General features: G+C 37.4%; 1 protein-coding gene across 3 annotated transcripts in view; it reads right to left on the bottom strand.

Annotated features, from left to right (window-relative positions):
• Znf521 (zinc finger protein 521) overlaps positions 1–21,367 on the bottom strand; it is a 277,616-nt gene that overhangs the window by 25,287 nt on the left and 230,962 nt on the right. For all 3 annotated transcript variants that reach the window (XM_046433475.2, XM_046433465.2, XM_058578274.1), the window contains 2 exons: positions 3,399–3,530; positions 880–995 (listed from right to left, as the gene is read on the bottom strand). In XM_046433475.2, coding sequence (XP_046289431.1) covers positions 880–995; positions 3,399–3,530 — 248 coding nt within the window. The remainder of the gene's footprint in view (positions 1–879; positions 996–3,398; positions 3,531–21,367) is intronic.

Here is a 21,367-nt window from a genome sequence, read left to right as displayed (position 1 = left end):
CTTATATCCCTTCCTTAGAAAGATGAGGATATCTACCTATTTTCCAGATGAAGTAACAGAAAGAAAAAGCATTAGTTTTCTTCTATGATCAGTGACATTTCTTGGGTAGAATTCAGGTCTCTGACTCATATTTTAATTGCCAGTCTATTGCTCAGACTAATCAAAATAATCAAACATTTATGTTATATAATATACCTTATATTCACACCCATTATTTCATTTTCACCTTTCAGCGGCCCTGTACATGTTAAGTTTGTTTATTTTTTCTTCATGTCTGAGGTGCAGAGAAGTTATGGACCAAGGTCAGTCACATGTCTGGTAATTGGAATACTCAAGGCTAAAGCTAACACCTTTGGGTGCCAAAGTTTTCAACTATAAGACTGTTGTTTTATTAATGATTATTCTATTTCACTAAATGGAAGTAACACATACTGGAAAAGAGAATAGTTTCTTCCTTCTCTTCTCTTCTCCCTCCCAATGTTAGGCCAGCCCCTCAGGACAACAATAACCTGGACAACCATCCAGCCTGGAACCCAGTGGGAACAGAGCATGAATAAAACAGGATTTGGGAGAATGAGCCATGACAAGTGAGGTGAACGATCCCACCATCCAATAAACCTGACCCCTACAATTCTCACACTGGGTCAGAAGGTCCAATTATAGGTCTGTTCAAGTTTCTTTTTATGATTGACAGCAGCCAGAGGCAAAATTACTTTGGTGTCTATTAATCTGGTGTCTAATTTTCCCTTTGCCCCAAAACACACAAAGCATCATGGTGGCCCAGGGTGAGTAGTACTGTGAATCCACATTTAAAATGCCCTTGTTTCCCAAAAGCATAGCAACTAGGTTCAATCCCCATCTTCCTCATGAAGACATTACCTGCAGCTCTGTTTGGAAGAAAAACTTCTGTGGACATTGTGTACAGTCATAGATCTTGTCTTCTTGTCCATGGGCAGAGAAAATATGCTGCTGCAACTTGTTTGCTTGAACAAACACTGAAATGATAAAAGGACGGTGAACTTGGGTTATTTTGTTTCTGAAATGCCCTAAGCTGATGACTCCTCATGAACTGGCAGACCAGGCTGAATGGCACACCTCCTGGGTGTGACTCACTGCCGGATACCTGGGGACAATGGAGTCCCATTTGCTCATGGTTGGGTCTCTGGCTTTTGTTAAGATGTACTCTACCGAGCACCTAATTTGACCCAAATAGCTCCAAAGCAACGGTTTATGGAAGCCCTGCTCCCTATAAATCTTTTAAAATAAAGCTGAAAATTGTCAAATGCACAGCTCTGTCTCAAAAGTAATGACTCCTATTTCTCAGCAACCCACAGGTTAAGAAATCATAGATGCCAAAACCCTGTTTATTGTATTTGCCTAAAGTTATAGCTAGCAAACAGTTCTCTATTTAAATGTGTTAATGCTAAAAATTATATCCCACAGCTACTCTGGGGCACTGTCTATAAATGTGCAACAGAACGGCAGGTAAATTCTCTTTGGATACTTTAAGATCAACTCAGCCTACACACTGAATGCAAGGGTTTCAATAATATAAACATGTTCAATTTTAATGACTACAAAACAAGGCCCTAAGACTGTGTAACAGTTTACCTAGGAGACATACTATTAATAATTAAATTGTATATGCCAGAGGCGGTGTTTGGGTTGGCAGAACTGACTTCTGATGGATGCCTGGTGCACTGTGACCTAAAAAAGTTTGCATCTACAATATTAATCTGTATAGGCAGGGAAAGGATTTATTAAAGATGTTGGCATTTGACTTTGACTCCACTCTAATCATTAAAATTATTCTAATTGCCAGCCAACCTAAAATATTAGAATATTGTTCTTGTGAGTCATACATTTTAATCACATTTCTCATTACCTTAAAAACTGCTCAGATTTCATTTCCCACCTAGCATGTTTTATATTGGAAGCTTTTTATTTTTTTTAAACTTGTTATTTCTAAATTACTTCAAGAAACACTAAAACAATTCAGGTCTGTCTATACAAAAAATGTAGACTGTTCATGATTAATGTAGTTTTGTCTCTTCACCCACCTCAACCAAAAAGAAATAAGGTTTTTATACAGATTTGCAACTAATCTCCTTATAACTTAATACATTTTATGAGGTTTCTGGCTACAACATGAAAGAACTATTTTATTAGGAGTATTAATTGTGAGGAGACCTATGACCCAGTGCCCCTTTACGAGGACTTATTAAGAGCTTTTGTAAGGAACCCAGACTCTTGACTCCTTATATTGTAAGATACATACCACTGAGGGTGAACACATTGAAAAAAAAAAATAAAATTTGGAAGAAAACAAAAGAAAGACTTCCAAAAGAAGGATGGACAGTCATTATGGAATGAAGGAGCCAAACAAGCAACTGTGGAAGGCAGAGCCATTAGCATGCTCAGGTACTATTTTGTGAACTGGGAGACGAATGTGCACCCTTCTCTTTCTGTGTTATTGCAGAACAGAAATCTATAGGTTGAAGACAGTGGAGGTAAATAATCAATGCTTGGACTTTTGCTCTTCAAACAAAGAAGTCAATTTTGAGATTCTTTCTCTCTCTCTCTCTACACACACACACACACACACACACACACACACTTTATCCCCGGAAAAATAAAAAGGAAACATAGCCTTGAGGGGCTTGATGACTGAGTCCAACATATATACACAATAATCATCAAGGATTTTTCCAAAACAACTTTGCCATTGTTGGGGCAATACCAGAAATATGTGTGATCATATTTCAATTCCCAGGGGTTTCATATGAGAATTTTTGATCTACATCTTCTTCCCCACCCCTGAAAACCATAATGTTATAACATTTAATAAATTTTCTTAAAAGTATAAATTTATATCAACTTTAAAAATCTAATTTCATAGGAAATAAGTTTAATTGGTTTTATGGTTCAAAGAATTTTGGGAGCGTTTTAACTGTATCTTTATTATTTCTTATGTAGAATGTTACAAAATTTTCCACGTTTAAGTAACAGACATGTGCTGACAGCGGGCTGCACTTTTAGTTGAACATCTTATGATTAAAAAGCAGCCTCATGCAGGCGGCCTTGGCCTGTTAACCTTTTAACATTGAGAGGGGAAAAAAAGTGAACACAACACGAATGTCGTTTTCCAAATGTAAAAGTGCAAACTTGTGAGAGAACTTGAAATGCCATTTGTTCATCCTGACAGTTAACCTTCCTGCCCATTCGAGCCTTTAAATAGGCTGCAATCAATAATGCTAATCAGCAGAGATCAAACATCTTCCCCCCAAATTGAACTGACGTCCTCTCTCTAAAAGGCCATAGCTGTGGGCAGTATGGTCTGGTAGGGAAGACATGATGTGACCACACAACTTTCCAGTTTTCTTAATGAAGCCTCCTACCTGTAAAGCAGACAGGACACTTGAAGGTGCCTCCCATCCCTTCAAAGCTGTGCTCTATCAGGTGGCACTGGAGTTTGGCAGGAGAGTCGAAGGTCTGGCTGCAGAGTTTGCACTCATGGTTCAGTCCTTCATCTGTGAAGGAAAGTGCATTAACAGAAAAGGTGAAACCCATCATAACTTTAATAGACTAGTGAATTAACTATAATCGCATTCGTTAAACTATTTCTATCACCTAATATAAATATGTTGTAGTATATGGCTTCTGATTATTTACGAGTTTATATCAATTTAAAACATTTCTGGAATTTTAAATCCAAAGATAATCAGAAGTCAGATTGTATCTTAGGGCCAATACATTTTATTAAGCTTTTAAAGTATAAATAGTATATCAATAACATGGCATCTAGTTTAATTATCACGATTTTTATGGGCTCCGTATTTCCAAAATCCTAAAATAAAGGCACCATAGAAAAAGGTGGATACCTTCTTCCTCAATGCCTCTCCTTAGGTTTACCTAGAAGGTTCTAGAAACTTCTATTCCTAGACACAAGGTTTTCAATGGTATTTCCATTGATGTAGTCTTTCTCTTTCCAAGACTTTCTGTAGTTCTGCAATAGTACTAATGCTTATAATACTTTATCAATGTTCTTTTCTGAGTTTGTATTTCTAGTCCCTCATGTTCTTCCCAGTTCATTGTTACCGTATCCTTGTAAGACAGTTTTGAATGTGCTTTCAGATCCAGTCTGCCTATCTTTCTCACTATTTTCATGAGCTCCAGGTTCACTTTGGACTAGTCCTGGATTTTTCTTTAGCAGCAACAAGATAGCAGAAAAATATTTCAATGGCTCAACAATTGCTGGATAAATAGTACACAGTACACTTTTATGTTGATTTTTTCCTCACTGAAATGTTTATGAATTTAGAATCTAAGGATTATTTTAAATCCTTACAATTCAGAATCGTAAGCAATGGAGACCAGCATGCTAGAACAACCTGGAGAATGTTCTTAGAGCCTCCTATGTTTCAGTCGTTGTTGGGGCAATACCAGAAATATGTGTGATCATTGCAGATATGGAGTCACTGAATTTCACTACTACCTTGTGAAGAATACTATTGTTAGTCCCGTTTTACAGATGAGCAAAACAAGGCCCAGAGAGTTTAAATAACTTTTCTCTGAGTCAAAAGGTCTAACAACTGGAGCAGCCAGAACTTAAATCCAGGCAGTTGGGCCCTGGGGGGCCATGATCTTAGCAGATAGGCCAGGGCACATACCTGCTACTCCCAAGACTACTTATTAGGAAGAGGAAGAAGCTACATTGTAACCTGGCTTGTTATCAAGTTATACTTTTACCTTCTCTTATTTGCAATAATTAAAAATACTTCCAAGGGACATCTGTGCCAGATATCCTACATCCAGGGAATGCAAGACATGCTCCTGCTATAAGGGTGACAAGTCTAAACTCCAAAGTTATTTCCTTCCATTCAAAGACAACACGCTTGTGTAAGTCCTTCAGCTGATATCACTGGCGATACAAAAGCCCAATTACAAAGTGAGTTATTATTAGCTAACCAGAAGAAAAATCACTCTATTTGTATTCCTAATCTTTCTTCTCACACAAGTATGAGTCTTTAGAAGCATAGGATTTGAATTTGTAAAAAGAGAAGCAAAGCACTAATTAAGCCACCCAGTACTGTCTACATTTCACAAGAGATAAAAACCTACTCTGTATTTGGGTGGCAGAGTAAATTCCTTGATTATAATTATGTAAGAGGAAGTTTAATTGTGCCTACTGACATGACAAGGGGTTATACAAAAAGCTTTAGGGATTATATAAGATCAAGCATTTTTTTTCTATCTGTTCCTTTTTTTTTTAAATCCTAAAGTCACCATAAAATTTCCAAATTTTATTCATTAAGAAATACAAGAGACACTATTTATTGTAGGCACTGGATCAGCAAGCTAATCATTAGAAATACTTGCCTAATTTAAAAGTTTCCTATTAACTCAATGTGTCATAACTTTATTTTGAGTAGTAAGAAGGTAACTAAGAATTTTAATGTCATTCTAAAATGGTATGTTTTATTCTTACATAGTATCCCATAAAATGTACACTTAATGTAATAATAGTTAATGAAAAATTATATCTGTTTTGCATAAGAAGCAAGATGTGGCCTATATGTGAGAGCTGGTATACATTTGTTCCAGAATTCTTAAACTCTAACAGGTGTGAAGTAATATACATGGACCTGGTAGGTGGGGCTTTTCCTTGGAGATAAGGATTGACTGCTACATATACATAAAGGGAATTATGCAAATTAGGGTGTGCTTTTTTAATATGATAGTCTCCTTTTTGACTATGAGTATTTTATTTGGAAGAATAACAGAAGGAAAACTAAATAGCATATACATGTATAAATGCAGAGAAAATGTCTTCAACAATTTTTTTACTTATTTCTTACCCAAAGAAAAGAGGTCAAATTGTCAAATAATCTGAATTTAGTCAACTGACCCCCCAAAATATGATATATCGTTATTAATGTATTTATGCATTGTTAGTACACATGGTTCACTAACTTCGCCCTTTATTTGTGGAAGCAAAGTGACATCAATGAAAACAATTGCATCTAGCATTTTCCAAACTATTTTTACAGCTTAAAAATATATCTCAACCTTGGAAAGATACTAAAGGTCCTACATGCCTTTTGTTTGTAAGCTATGCACTGAGGTCTCATCCAATAAAGTGATCTCCTAATTATTTGAGTAGAGGAGAAAAATACATCTTTGCTCTTACTCAACAAATGGTGAGATAAGCAAAATCCACAGTGCCCTAATGCAGACAGTGAGCAGACTGCTACTTCCTCTCACCTTTGTTTCCTTCTCTACTCTTTCTTCTCATGCTCACACTTGTTTGTTATTACTGCACGGTCAAATGCATAAGAAGTTTGAGAGATGGAGAACCCAAAACATTTTTATAACTCATTAAATAAATCATTTTTTAATGAAGGAGGAGAGGCATAGGAGTAATAGAAAACTACTGTAACCTACAAAAAGAATTTCAATAGTGTATCCTTAGAATCTAACTTTCCTCTCATGCATTCTGTATTTACTTTGTGTAATGCTAACAGCACTATCTTCATTTTCAAAGAATTTCTAGAAACCCTTAGCATGGGGGAAATCTGGCTGAGTTAAACCTGGTTTTCTTTCAAAAACTCATGAGGTGATGCTATCAACACCTCTGATTGCAGGTGAACCCAAGGCTTGGGCTCTGCTGCCCCTGAAGCTGTATCTTGCACCTTGCCTTCTTCCTGTTTCTCCCTAAAGGTGCCAGAAAGCTTAAAAAATTCAATCAAAGTAACCATTTCTGCTCTCCGGAAAGGTAGCAGCTGACGGTAATTGGATAATACAGTCTGACTCATTTATTAAAAAGAGATTCAGAGTCAATTGATTTAATAACCATTACAATATTCCATTAAGGACATAATAAGCTAGTGCAGTCCTATTTTTTTATGAAGAGTTATAGATGGGATGTTTAAATGAAACTTCTAGATATTTCTTCCTCTTTTTGCTTATCTTATTCTCCAGACTTTCTATGATACATATGATTTGCCTCTGTAGGCTACTTTGAGATTAGAAGAGAGAGAGAGAAAAAAAAAAAAACAAGCTATCCTTCCTATATTCTACTAATAAAGATTGATTACAACACTGAAATTTTGATAGTCAAAAAGTTATATAGGACAGGAGCAATATTACTGAGCATAGAAAAACTCCAGTTTTGCACATTAGATTTATCAGCATTCTAGCCAAATATATGTGAAAACAGGAAATTAGCGCAAGGAAAGGGAGAAACATCAGAGTGTAAATTAGCTGAATGAGAAGAATATCCCTCCCTCTTGCATACTGGGTGGTGGGTATGCATGTATCCAGCAATGTGGGTTCAATGTTAAGAGTAGTGCCCCACCATAGAGAACATGCTAGAGGCCAGCAACTTCAGTCCCCATCACCCACAGCAAGGCACAACCAAAGACGGCTTGAACGTAATTGAGAAGTAGTTTTACATGTATAGAAATTTCAGCAGAAATAATTATTTCCATTTGTTAATCTTCATTTAAGTGTGAACATAAATGTAAACACAAATCAAGTCTACATAAAAGAGACTGATGCACATGTAAATATTTACTCCAATATTAAACGTTTCAAAGGAGAGAGCGTGCATACATAATTGAAGTACAGCCTCGTTGCCTTAGTGGAAAACGTGATAATCATAGACAAAACTTGGGCTCTAAGAAACAATCTGCTTTTCTAAAGCCAGTTCAAAGAGGAATGGTAGTTTCTCTCTCTCCAATGTATAAAACCCAGAGATGAGCAACTATTAATCAGCCCATTTGGTAATAAAAGAAATAACAGTTACCATTTGGATGCTCAATATTTGCATGAGCTTCAAATCAAATTATGAGCTGCATTGTAGCCATTGTGAGTTTAACACAAGACACTGACATTTCAATATAAGCTTTAAACAAGAGAAACCCTTTCAGCAGCCTCCAGACTGTGTGTCCCATGTTTATACTCCTTTTCCTTCAATAAAAACAAAAATCTAGAGCAGCTACAAGCAAATGTTCAGTGGCTGACTTACATGCAGCTGTTATCTCTGGAATCACTGGGGGCCCCCTTATATCGTCTGATCAACACTACAGCCATTACTGAGGACCAATTTGTAACGGTTTATAAGTAGAACTCCTTCTCTCATTTACCCTCGAGACTGGCCAGGAGGGTCCTCCAGCCTCTTCCACTGCATAAATCTATAGGCTAAAGTCCACAGATATAAACCTCTCCTGGTACATCATCATGTGGCAGGGGCCATACTTAAAAGCTCTGATCTGAGTGGGAGTCAACTCTGCCCTCAGAATCCAAGCAGAGGAATCAAATGCCCTGCAGTTGTAATTTTTCCAGTTCGGATGTGTGCACCACTATATCCTTACATATATATATATATATATATATATATATATATATATATATATATATATATATATATATAAAATCCAAGAAAACTATGCCTTAAACCAATTCCCAACACCCCACGTTTTACTTTGCTTCTCCTCTTCCCTGAGTTAATTTCCAAGCACACATTTATAAGCCAGGGGTCTGAGGAGTAACAAAGCAAAGCCACACATGACAAAACTCACCCCTCGGCTACATCGGCTCACTCTAGAAACCAGGGGTAGAAAAATAGGCAGGCTGTGCAGTAATTTGCCATGCACACAGCCATCCCATTCTTTCCAGGTCCATGGCACTCCGGCCACTGTAATTTGTTGTATTACATACTGCACATATTTCACAACTGTAACATAAACACACTGAGGTGCTAATTTGGCAGTGGAGAATATGACTTAGGCTTCAAAGTCTGCCAGTAGATTAGTCATTAAGCCCCCAAAGTAAGGCAGCATTGGAGAGTACTGAACATTGTGTGAACCTTTCCCCCACCCCCCAACATCAGTTTAAAAGTTCTGCCCTTATTCTTTGAAACAATTTAACATGAAAATGAATGCTGCTGGAAGTCAGACACTAACACTTCTTGCAGTTTTCTCACTGGCAATATGGGAATGTCTGCCACTGTCAGGATTTTTATGCCACCTGAGAGAGGAACATGAGATATAAGCGCAAGACTCTTAGAATAAAATAAAGGTCACTGGGAATGTGAGTAAATGAGTACCTGGGCCCTAGACTTTGACCCTCTGTGTGCAAAGTGCTTAACCCTTAGGCATCTCAAGAAAAGCCAAATGCTAATGCTGTGTGCCTCCACCAGAATTGTACTTCACAAAGATCATCAAGGTGCAGGCCTCCATTTAACTCAGTGGCTGATTTTTTTTTTTTTTCTTTTTGCTAATGGTCTAAAGACTAAAATGTTTTGGGGCTTTATAAGCAAAGCTACTGATAGTGACACTGTTATTTCCTGTCTTGAACTTCTCATTATCAGCAGGGCTGAAGCAGGAAATGATTCAACTGGGGTAGGCTGCATGGTACCCAGCAGATTTTAAAGAGCCCAGGGGCTGCCTAGAGCCCCATAAACATCAGCAGCTTGGAAACTAGCAGGAGGTCCAGGTGGGTAGGGATGGGAGAGGCAGGCAGTGGGATTTTAGATGCTCTGAGATGCAATATCATCCAATACCTTGGCTATTGTTATTGGTTATATGAAGCACCTATTAGAATATTCTCATGAAGGAGAAAACATTGCATGGTTGTTCAAGTAATAAACGATAAAACAAACAACCCACCAAGAAGGTGGCTTTCCTCCAACTGTGGGGATTCAGCAGTGATATTTTGGCACAAGTGGGGAATAGGAATAGGCACATGGACTAAGATATCTTTCAAATCTGACCAATACTCTGGCATCTCTAGTTCTTTCTTTCTTTTCTTTTTTCGGTACCAGGGATTGAGCTCAGGGGCATGCAACTACTGAGCCACATCCCCAGCCCTATTTTGTGTTTTATTTAGAGACAGGGTCTCACTGAGTTGCTTAGCACCTCACTTTTGCTGAGGCTGGCTTTGAACCTGCAATCCTGCCTCAGCTTCCTGAGTCACTAGGATTACAGGTGTGCTCAAATTTGGCCAATATTCTGGCATCTCTAGTTCTTTCTTTTCCTCTTTCTAGATCTAAACATTGGGACACACAGTTGAAGTCTCAGTGAAAAATATAGTGCTAGCAAATAGTTTTAAAGATAAAAATTTTTCCTTCAAATGCTTTATTAAACAAAACAAACCAAAAAACGCTTTAGGATATTTAAGCAGGAGGATGGTAAGTTTGAGGCCAACCTGGGCAACTTAGTGACACCTTGTCTCAAAATGAAAAATAAAAAGGGCCAGGGAAGTAGCCTAGTGGCAGAGTACTTGCCTAGCATGGGCAAGTCCCTGAGTTCTATACCCAGTACCACATAGCAACAAACAAAACAATAACAACAAAAGTTATTGGAAGGGCACTGATAAAACCACATTGTCTCCCCCATCCCAAGAAAAAATATTCTTAACCAAGAAAAGAAGAAACTAGTGCATGCTTCTTAGGGAAAATGTTATTAGCCTGAAAATGGCTCTGGTGGGAGTGAGGATTGAGAACAAGTCTGGAATACATCCTCCAGATCTGTTTAGAAAATTTTTGCTCTTAAAAATTTACCTTCCTTTATAAAGCTTTGACTTCAGTCTACACGACTATGCTCCCCTGAAAGGGACATAGTTTCCATGAACAATTTCCTCCCTTGCTTATGGTCATGTGAATACAGGACAGGAAACATTCTTCTTGCAAAAAGTTTTTCACCACCTTGTCTTTAGTGCTGACCATTTAGTGCCATTACAGAAAGCTCGTGAGCAAGCGAAGGCAGAGATAAAACACTGACTTGCATTTCACATAACAGATTAGATGTGCAATATGATTGGAAATGGCACCTTTCCAATTCAGGAACGCATTTCAGCTTCTGCTGTGTCTATTGAAAAGTAGTAGGTGGCAGCCCTGGACATCTTTACACCAAGACAGCGTCAAGAACTAAGTTAGGGGTTACAGTCAATTCTTTCTACAGTGCAAGTTTTGGGAGGGCAAGGGTATTAGTTTTGTTCACTGATGCATGCCAAGTGCCTCCTACATGGCTCATCGCTGAGATTCAATAAATATCTATTGAATGTGTGGGAGATATTTAGTTAGATAGTCCAATGTCTGATTTCATTAGAAAAAAATTACCCAGACTGACCCCAAAATGATATTTATTGTCATTTAGGTTTTAAATCTTTGCTTCATTACCCTGTACGTTAAACCCTTTGCACGACACATAATGGATTGGCAAAATACCTTACACTGCTTGATTTTATTATTTTCTGAGATAATATTAAAATGCTTTGGCAAATAAAGCATTTACAAAGTAGCTGTCTAATTGGTCAACGTATCTCTTGCAAGCAAGTGGTAAGTCCAAACTTGTCTCTTATTTTAAGAGGAAAAATGTCATTATGCATTTTATGTCTGAAATAGTATTAAAAAAAATCCCCCCCCCCAAAAAAAACATACAATACAAAAGTCATAAACCAGGTGCAGTGGCACATTCATGCCTATTACCTCAGCTATTTGGGAGGCTGAGGAAGACTGTAGAAGTTTGAAGTCAGCCTTAGCAATATGGCAAAACCCTGTCTCAAAGTTTAAAATAATAAAGAATTGAGGATGTAGTTCATAGTAGAGCACCTCTGAATTCATTCTGAGCACCTTAAGGAAAAAAAGAAAAAGAAGATAATTGCCTTTTATTTGTCCTAAGTCATAGTGATGCCTCTTCATCACATATTCATAACCCATAAAAACTTTTTCTTAATGTTGTGCATTCTTATATTACGAAGTTCTAGTCTTTTAACTAATTATTTAATTCATATGTATATGTTTATTATATTCTTTGCTTAAAATTTCTTGTTTGATATCAACGACCTACTATTAATGCCCTCGCATCTGGGACTTGCGGCGCTGGTGGTGGAAGTACAGGTATATTTACCTTCAAGAGATATACAACACACACACACACACACACACAAATTGGTAAAATCGAAAGAGGATAGTTCATGCAGCATAAACTAAATGTAACCTGCCTTAAAGTTAACTCTATTGGGAAAACATCTTTGAGAACTGAGACAGTGCAATAGTCAATATTAATTCCACACAGCGGTGGGCCAGCAACCCGAGCTGTGTACTGGACACAGTGCTCATCAGGCATGTTTTCACGTTGCTGTGCTGAGTTTATGGCAAGGGTCAGGGCCTTCTCTTTTTCTTTTTTTAAATCTTCTTGTGCTTGGCATAATGCCACTAGTTATCTGAAGGAGAGTCTCCAAACACTGAAAAGCTGTTTATCCTTGCTAGAAAGCACAGCCTGCTACTACTGATGATTAAAAACAAAACAAGCAAACTGAAAAACAAATCAAACAAACAAAAGACATGGAATGAGATTCAACAGTTTCTGCAAATGTTATGGACGTGGACAACCACTGGTTTGAGGCAAGAAGCTAGTTGGGCATTTTCAAAGCTAATTATCTTCCTAAGAAACTATATGATTGCCTACTTATTTGTGAAGCTGACGTATTTTCTCTTAAACTGTGCTGTTCGCAATCCCAGTTCTCCAAAAAGCAAAAGTCATGGATTGCAATCACATGGGGGTGGAAGAGGGACCAGATCTCTGATTCGTAAGAGACTGTGTCCTGCTCCACTTCACTTGGTGGCAATACTAAGAACATTGTTAAGCAGCAATGCAAGTCACCATGCTGCACGTTATTTGCAAATGAGTCTCATTTTTATCGTTCTGTTGTTGTGACCTCAGAAACTTGGCCTTGAAGAACAACAACAGGAAAAAAAAAGGTAATGGCACCATAAATGCAATAAGATTTCTAAAAACAGTTTATTGAAAATGTGCTGTGAAACTTGAATTCTTCTAATCAAAGGATGCCACCCCTTAGAGAAATTTTCCTGTGCATTATTAAAGTGACATACTGCGGTACTAGTTAGAGCTCCATAACCTTTAAATTGCCTGATTGTAATTAAGGCCACTAGTTTTATTTAGGAAGGTTCAAGGAGGCTCAATTTAAGTTGGCTTAACTAGTGTGAATTTAATGTCATGCTGCCAGAAGGCCGAGAAGCACTCTGGCCTGGCTGCTCTATGGCACATGCAGCTGTGGGGTCATATATTCTAAATTAAGCCCAGATTTAAAGAAACTACAGCCATCAGGACGTAGTTGGGTGTATGTCAGTATACATTCCCATGTTGGCATATAACATCATTCCTTCATTCTTTCATCCAACATACCAGCAATTTTCCAATCGGGAAGTCTAAATACATATGATTATTTATTGAGTGAGTAGTAGGGGTTTTATAGTAATTTTTAAGGGCATCAGGATCACTTTCATGTGAGGTGGGGCTTAAGGTAATGTCCAATCAGCATTAATGATTTAAAGTGAAATGTGCTCATAACAAAGCCGTAAAAGCAGGAATGTTATTACAAAGAAACTCTAAGAAGAAAAATTTATGGTTAGGAATATGAGGAAAAGAAAGGTTATTATTCGGACAGGCCACTAAATAGAGTGCTAAAAACAATATATAAACTTCACTGAAAGGGCGGCAAATCAAGGACTGAAATTAAAAAAAAAAAAAAAAACGCAGCAAATGAAGTTACTCACAGCATAGGGTAGAAGAAGGAAAGGGTAGCAACAGAGAGAAAACACTTAAAGATTTGACCCATGTTCAAAATTTTACTGGATGGGAGCTCAAAAACATTCATCTCTGGATAGAATGCTGGCAATTTTCTGTAGCTCCAACAGCAATAATGATAAATGAATTTCTTTACAGCCAAGTGGCTCAAGCAGCCAACTACACTACCACTATATAATTAATAACAATAAGCAATTAAAGAGAACAGCAGGTTACAACTATAAGGTGTCAAAATATATTAGCAAAAGAAAATACAGCAACAACACACGTAAAGAAAAATAAATATACAGCACGTGAATCCACGTGCACTATCTTCTTTCAGATTATATTTTGGAGAAAGCTTTTATGGCTTGAAGAGAAATAGAGGATGACATAAAACTACTATAAGGTGATTAGCATCCCTCTGAAAACAAATCATGCTCCCAACATTCAGAGAAATCGGAAACGTGAGATGGGAAATGTGAATGAGAAGACACAGGAGAGTTGGCTGACCACTACTTGGCATTATTCATTTACTAAGAAATATTCTAATAAACACTTCACAAAACTGTACTTGTTGGCTCACATATTTTCAAAGATCTCAGAACATTTTGCATTTTCATGTAAAATTATGGAGAAGCAATAAATCAGGAAAGTGTAGGGGGGAAAAAAAGAAGTCAACATTACCTATTTGGATAAATTCTGGAGGTTAGAAAGGGCTTTAGAGACAATCTGACCATCAAGAACTTGCTTAAAAGATGAGAATGTTGAAACTAGACATATTATCTGAGTGTTATGGTTATGACCAGTACCAGAATCCAGGCTTCCTGAATCCAACACTACATTGGCCCTCCAAATCCTCACTTAACATTTTTTTCCTCCTTCTTTACTATGGCGGTTTAAATTGTCAATTAAACAAGACACAAATTATTATTTTCCAGCTCTCTTACTAAGGTGCAAGGAGCTACTTATATTTCCAGGTTACCTGAGCACTCCTTTGCTCTCTGGCAAACCAAACTCTGAATTTATTTAAATTACCCTCACCCCTTCTGTCCTTAGCAACTACTATGAAAGTCTCTTTCATCATGTGAAAGTGTTTGTCTCCCTTCAGGAAAACAAAACTTTAACTAATATTCAGTCCCTGTTGGAAACTTAAAAAATTTGGCAATAGAAAGTAAAATCCCCTGTTTCTCCAGATTCTCCAGCCAGGCTAGAAACACATTGTCAGTATAGCACTTTGGTCTGAGCTGTCAATCTGGAAGGAACATTCCTGATTATACTGCTGGTGACAACGAGGCTGAATGCTGATGTTTTCTCTCATTGGCAATAAACCAATTATTTGGTTAAACTGTCAACTGAAACTCTGTGGAGGCTGCGCTTGAGTGCTCCTTTACAGAATCAAAATTATTCAGAAACAAACACTGATTTCTTAATTCTATTCTGCCTATAGCTAACTATACTTCTTAAGTACCTGAATCATTTCCTGATAAGATTCTAAATTGAGTATTTGGGAAAATACTGAGACTGCATGCATTTTCCAAAATGTGTGACTTACTAAGAAGGTAACTCCATACTTATGTATGGAAAATAGGTTAGCTCAACATGTTCCTAACCTACTTTTCTCTCTTGGGCATCATTCTGTATACACCAGCATATCTAGACAGTATATGCTGAAGCCAAGATGTTACTGGCATACCATGAATCATATTCATTTCTGTTTCTTTCTGCTGTTTTCTGTCAGTCAAGAGCAACATTAAATGAAAGAGATGTTATTCACTGCAAATGGAAAGACAGAAGAAGGGAGAAAAGGAAGGAAGGAGGAAAGAAGTGAGATAGGAAGGACAGATAGACAAAACACTCGTATCACAAAACTGTCTGGCTCATTTCCTACGAGTTTTGAAGTACAGTGAAGGAATGTCTGTAGGTGTTTTGTTAGATCAAAAGCCAAAGCTGAAGACTATGAAAGAAGGCTTAACAAAAACTGTAAGTGTATCTATTAAATGAAGAATGAGACATAATTATTATGGACAGCTCTTTCTCTGACAGTAGTGCCTTACATTACCTTCTGCAAAGCTATTAAATATTTCTAAGACTATAACACCAAATTATAAAGATGCTTTGGGCACAATAAATTTTTAATCCCCTATCTTTATGACAATTTTTCTAAAACCTGAACCAGCTCATTCAAAATCTGTTTTAAAAATTCAAATATTGTATACTGTGTCAATATAATGAAGGCTGATAATGAATCTTCTCACACAAAAGGAAATCTATTGAAATAATGTCACTAAAATATCTATTGATGGCCTTAAACATTTTATATAGTTAAAGGTTCTGCTTTGTCCTGCATGGTATATGATGCAATCAGCATAGAATTCCAATGCTGTCTTAATCTAAAGTAGAATTCTGATATCCACACCTATGAACTTCTTTTTTCTTTTGGAAATCGTGTCATGTTTGGCTCATTTATCAATCTCATTCTTGGTTAAAAAAAACAGAAAGACATCTAGAGTGTTTAGAGTGTTGTCTCTCACTTTTCTTTTCCTTCTAAAAAGCAGTAATGATATTTGGTTTCTTAATGACAGAGATTAGTGTAAGAACTTTCATATTTGACAATCTTCAGAAAAGCAAACACTTTACATAATTGTGTAGCATCATAATTGTTGGATAGAATAGGCGAGGTGTGGCCTAAACTAACAAAAGTTCTCCTGTCTCTGAATACTGAAGAAAACAGAGTTCAGAAATGAGAATAAAAGTGGGTAAATACAAGTTTGCCATTGTATGAATGTGTAAAAAGGAATATATCAGAGTAAATATATTCAGTATATTTTCAATCACTATAACTGATATGCATAAATACTTGTATTTACAGAAAAATATCTAGTAATGAAATAAATATTTTTCTTAGGAATCAGAAGAGATGTTTCCTTAATTAAATTCTGGCCCAAACTACTTCAAAGAACTAAAAAATAAAATAAAATCTCAGATAATTAGACATAACTGCAGTTATCTCAATAAGAGAGCATGTGATTGATGGGAGTGGTAGACAGGTGTCTTGCCCCATTGTCTCCATTCTTAATCTTCTTCCTTTACCTCATATATTGATACAGTTGGATACATCTCCAAAGGCAAAAGCAGGACAAAGGGAGAATGCAGTTGAGTGACACATACAACCTCGAATCTGGGCATCTCTCTTTTGAGATGAATATTAGAAATTTTGTCTTAAAGTGATAACAGCAGGGAAATTCCAAATCAAAGTAGTCATTCTGGCCTCAACTCACCCGATTAGATCTACATATGATCTCATCTACTGCAAAAGATCAGAGTTTGTGCTTGGGCGGATGCAACTTTGAAGCACAAGAAGTTGAATGAAGTGTCTACACAAGTCACATGCATCTCACCTTTGCACCCCATAATAGGCTGGCTCTTATAATTGCTAAACTATTACAATGGGGCATTTTCCTCCCATTCTCTGTGCCTAAGGATGATTAGAAATATAATGACTACTTAAATTTATATAGTCTTTTATGATTTTCAAAATATGCATGTGGGGGCTTATATACATCAATTCTCAGCTAATCTGCTCAGTACCATGCGTTGGTCCAGGAAGAGTAACCTGAGTCCCAGGAAGAGCCCAGCTGATTTACTCAAAGGTTATATGGGTAGTTCCTGATGAAGCTGGGCTCAAACCTGCTTTCCTGCTTCAGATTAGGGGGAAGAAATATACTTGAATTTCAGTTTGGAGCCAAGTTTTTAGTTAAGTCATCTACAATACTTATTTGCTGGGTTCCTCTGCTAGGAAGATAAGGGGCTATCTAGCAGCTTGGACTGATAATGTGCGTTTAGTTAAGGCAGTGACTAGCAGTAGGGAGAGAGACTAGAAAAATATATTTCAGCTTGGCCTTTCTGATTTCTTAAGAATCTATTTTAATGTCCTTTTAAAGTTTGATTAAAATAAAAAATATGACATTCTCTTTGTTGCTGTTATTTTTTTTTAATTCATCAAGATTTAGTTCAAAACTTGGCATTCAAGAATCTGACTAATTCATGAAGAAATAACACATTTCAGTTTTGCTGTTATGGGTAAAAAGATTGATATGATTCATCTTATTAACAAAATCTGTTTCTAAAAATCCCAAAAAGTCATGATTTTCAAACTGTGTGAAACAAGGAAGAATCATTTGTTTCCCAACAAATGGTACCAGTTACAAGGCTGTTTTCCCTTCCTCATGTGGAGAGTTTCACACAGACCGTTAAATATAACTTACAGAGTTGATTTGGAAAATACCAAGAAAACCATATACTGTACAGCTCAAATGATTGGAGTTAAAAACAAACAAACCCTCCCTGGCCTCCAGAAATGTAAATAAAAAGTTAGATTTCCCTGTACTACATTTGATTGCATTAATTGATGTTTAAAAAAAATGGTTGAAAATAAAGCCCAGCAGTAGCATTTTTCTTTCCTAAATCACAATAGCAGCACATTACAAACATTACCAAAAGGTCCCCTGGTACGATTGTAAAGTTCCACTCTGGCAGTAAAATACATCTACTGTGTGTTCTCCATTTTCATCTCTACCCTTCCAAATATATAAGAAAGCAGGTCACAAATGCAATTAAGCCTGCTTGTGTATGCTTACATATTAATTTCTGATGAATACTTAGAAACTGAACGGTCAACTGCTATATCTGTTTTTTTTAAAAATACATAAAAAACAGAATCCTCCGATTCTAATCTAAGAGTTTGAGTTCTCAAAGCAATTGGACCATTGCTACTGGGTACAATTTTGTATTCTGTCATTTTTTTTCCCTACCATCATAAAAGTTGTTTCACAGTGGGAGACACATTCCTGGTACACATGGTCTGCACGTTAGCACACAGACATCTTTAGGCATAAACTGACTTCCATTGTAGTGGGCAGAAGACAGTATTTATAAAAAAAATCCATCAGAAGCATTATCCCCAAAGCCTGTCCTCCCACATCACATGGTGGAGTAGTTTTAAGAACTCAGACTTTGGAATCACTCAGTGGGTGGTACCCAACCTGCCACTAACAAGCTGAGTCACCTCACAGAGGTTATTTAATGTTGCCTTAGCTGGATCGTCTACCGATGGAGGTATGGACCCATGTCACAGGGTATAGAAGTGAGATTCAATTGAAAGAATGCATTTCACGTATGTAGCACAATGCTGATCCATAGTGACTACTCAGTCAGTGTTGGTTATTTTTGATAGGAAGCATGAAGCAAATGTTTGCTCTAGTTGTTGAAATATTTTCTTTCATGTTTTTAATCTTAAAATTCACTGACTGATTTTGTTCTGCTGTGGTTTTCCTCTTCCCCTCCACATAGGAAAGAGAGAGGGGGGCAAAGGGGAGAAGAAGCCAGAGGCCATGGGCAGAAAGGCACTGGTTTTATTGTATTTAGATAGAACAAAGAGGAGAGGGCACAAGTGCTTAGCAGTGGTCTCCTCCTCTATGGTCCATTCTGTGAGCTGCCCCAAGGCAGTTTGGGGTTTTGTAGGACTTGAGAGACAGAGCTGAGATAGTAGCTCCAAGGGCAGGAACACTGAGGCTGCCACCGAATGGCCTTTAGAACTGGCAGACCTGGCCACCTTTCAGTCCACCTGAACCCCAAAATAAGCCGCACTGGACGTGTGGGATGATTTGGGCAAATCCAGCAGAGACTTATTGTTAGTTTTTAAACTTAACACAGACATTTATGAGGCGATCTCAGCATAGGGTAATGATAAACTTTAAAACAATACCCACCTGAGCCTCTGGGATTACAGGAATGTGCCACTGCACCTGGTGGGTTTTTCAATTTGATTTATTTTTTTTTAAAGAACCAATTTTTTGTTTCATGAGTTTTTTGTTTTGTTTTGTTTTAATTTTATTAATTTTGGCTCTGATTTTTTTTTTTTTATAACTAATTATAATTTTATTTTATTTTATTTTATTTTATTTTTTTTTAATTTTTTATTGTGGGTTGTTCAAAACATTACAAATTTCTTGACATATCATATTCCACACTTTGATTCTAGTGGGTTATGAACTCCCACCTTCACCCCATACACGATATTGACATTAAGTGCAATAGAACAGAACAGAAGACACATTGACATACCACATAAATACAGTTATCTCATAATAGACTTCTGTTCACATCCTGCATGTGGAGGGAGTGGGTGACTGTCGGAGGTGTGGGCTGGTTGTGAAATAAGAGCTGTGAAAGTAGTATTATAAAAGACCATTATATATATATATTTGTTTGTTTTGTTTTGTTTCAATTTTATATAAAAAAAAAAAAAAAAAAAAAATAAAACAATACCCAGAAGATGTTAATGCTGTTCAATTATCCACTTTTGAAAACTCCCTCCTCTCCGAGCAATGCCATAGTGGCAATGGCTATTTCCCCTCTTTCTTTCTCCTTCTCTTCTTCCCAATATTGTGTGTCCTGTGTGTGTTGGGGGGCAGGGTGGTTAGGGAGTAACGTTTAGCTAAACCACCAGTGCGTTTGGTGGGATGCCATAGAGAATTAGCTCAGAAATGGGGAGGAAGCACAGCTTACGTGGAGAAGAGCTCTCACACTATCTGCTGTTCCTCGGGCCCTCGTCCCCAGCCAAGTAGCCCTCCCTCACTCTATTTCACCTTTGACTTTCTACCATACACTGTAGGGTTCTTGGGGACATATCAGCTTCTCCCCATAATACAACTATGGATCTTGCTCCCTCTGCAAGATACATTTCTACTTGATCATCCTCTTTATCACTTACTAAACTTGTTCTCAAGACAACTGAAGATTGGTTTTTTGGTTGAATGAATGAATGGAAGGAACGATCCAAGAAGAGAGAACGAGGGAAATGTTTTGGTGGAACCGCTATGTTTTGAGGGATTTTTAGTCCACCCATGGACTGAGTGGGAGTAGGAGGTTGATTCTTCTTTGTAACCCCAAATAATTCAACCTGTGGTCAAAGAGATCTTCTCAAATCCATACCATTCTTCTGCCTGAGACATGCCTCTTGTCCAGCTTTCCGACCTTTGACCAGCTCAAAAGCTAAAAAGTAAAAGCACCTGTGTGTTTAGCCCTTACATTTATTTCTATGTAACAAATAATGATGCTTTCCCTTTTTCTGGTAGGATCTACTTACTGCCTGGTAGTGCTCTCTTGACAAGCATACAAATGGTGACCAGGTCCTGCCCTGTGTATTCTGCATTTAGTTGCTACCATTTTCTAAGTATTGACCTCTACTTTGTCCTCCTTAGTCCTGCAAGTTTTCCTTTGTCTTACATATTAAAGTCTCCAGTAGAGAGAAGGGGATAAAAAAGAATGGTCTTAATAAGTCCTTGAAAGCTACTCACACCACACTGTTCCTACTAATCTGTGGACAATCCAAACTGTCTTTCTTTCGAATGCCACCTCATTTTGGCCTCTAGAAATGAGAAAATATTAGAAGTCGCTGAATTTTTAATGATTCTGGGGATCAATTAATGGTTGCTGGAGAAAAATACATTTAAAAAATTCAGCATGAAACATCAGCATTGGGTGCCTGCAATATACGAGTCTCCCCAGACTTTACCCTCTTAACCAGGTGCTGTGATTTCTGACACCCCTGGTCAGTCGGTGAACAATGCATGGACAAGAAATAGGTACCCAGCACCCTGTGTGCCACAGGGGGCTCTCCCTCTTCTCCAGGGGCTAAACTGCCTGTTCATTAGCCTCTGCAACTGCTTTCTGAGGCACAGGCTTGGGTCTTCTCATTAGCACTGAATTCC

Source organism: Marmota monax, unplaced genomic scaffold, assembly GCF_021218885.2.
Source record: "Marmota monax isolate L192 unplaced genomic scaffold, Marmota_monax_Labrador192_F-V1.1 WCK01_AAM20220418_F8-fsc00126, whole genome shotgun sequence".
Lineage (NCBI taxonomy): Eukaryota > Metazoa > Chordata > Mammalia > Rodentia > Sciuridae > Marmota > Marmota monax.
This window is presented reverse-complemented; position numbering and strand designations above follow the sequence as displayed.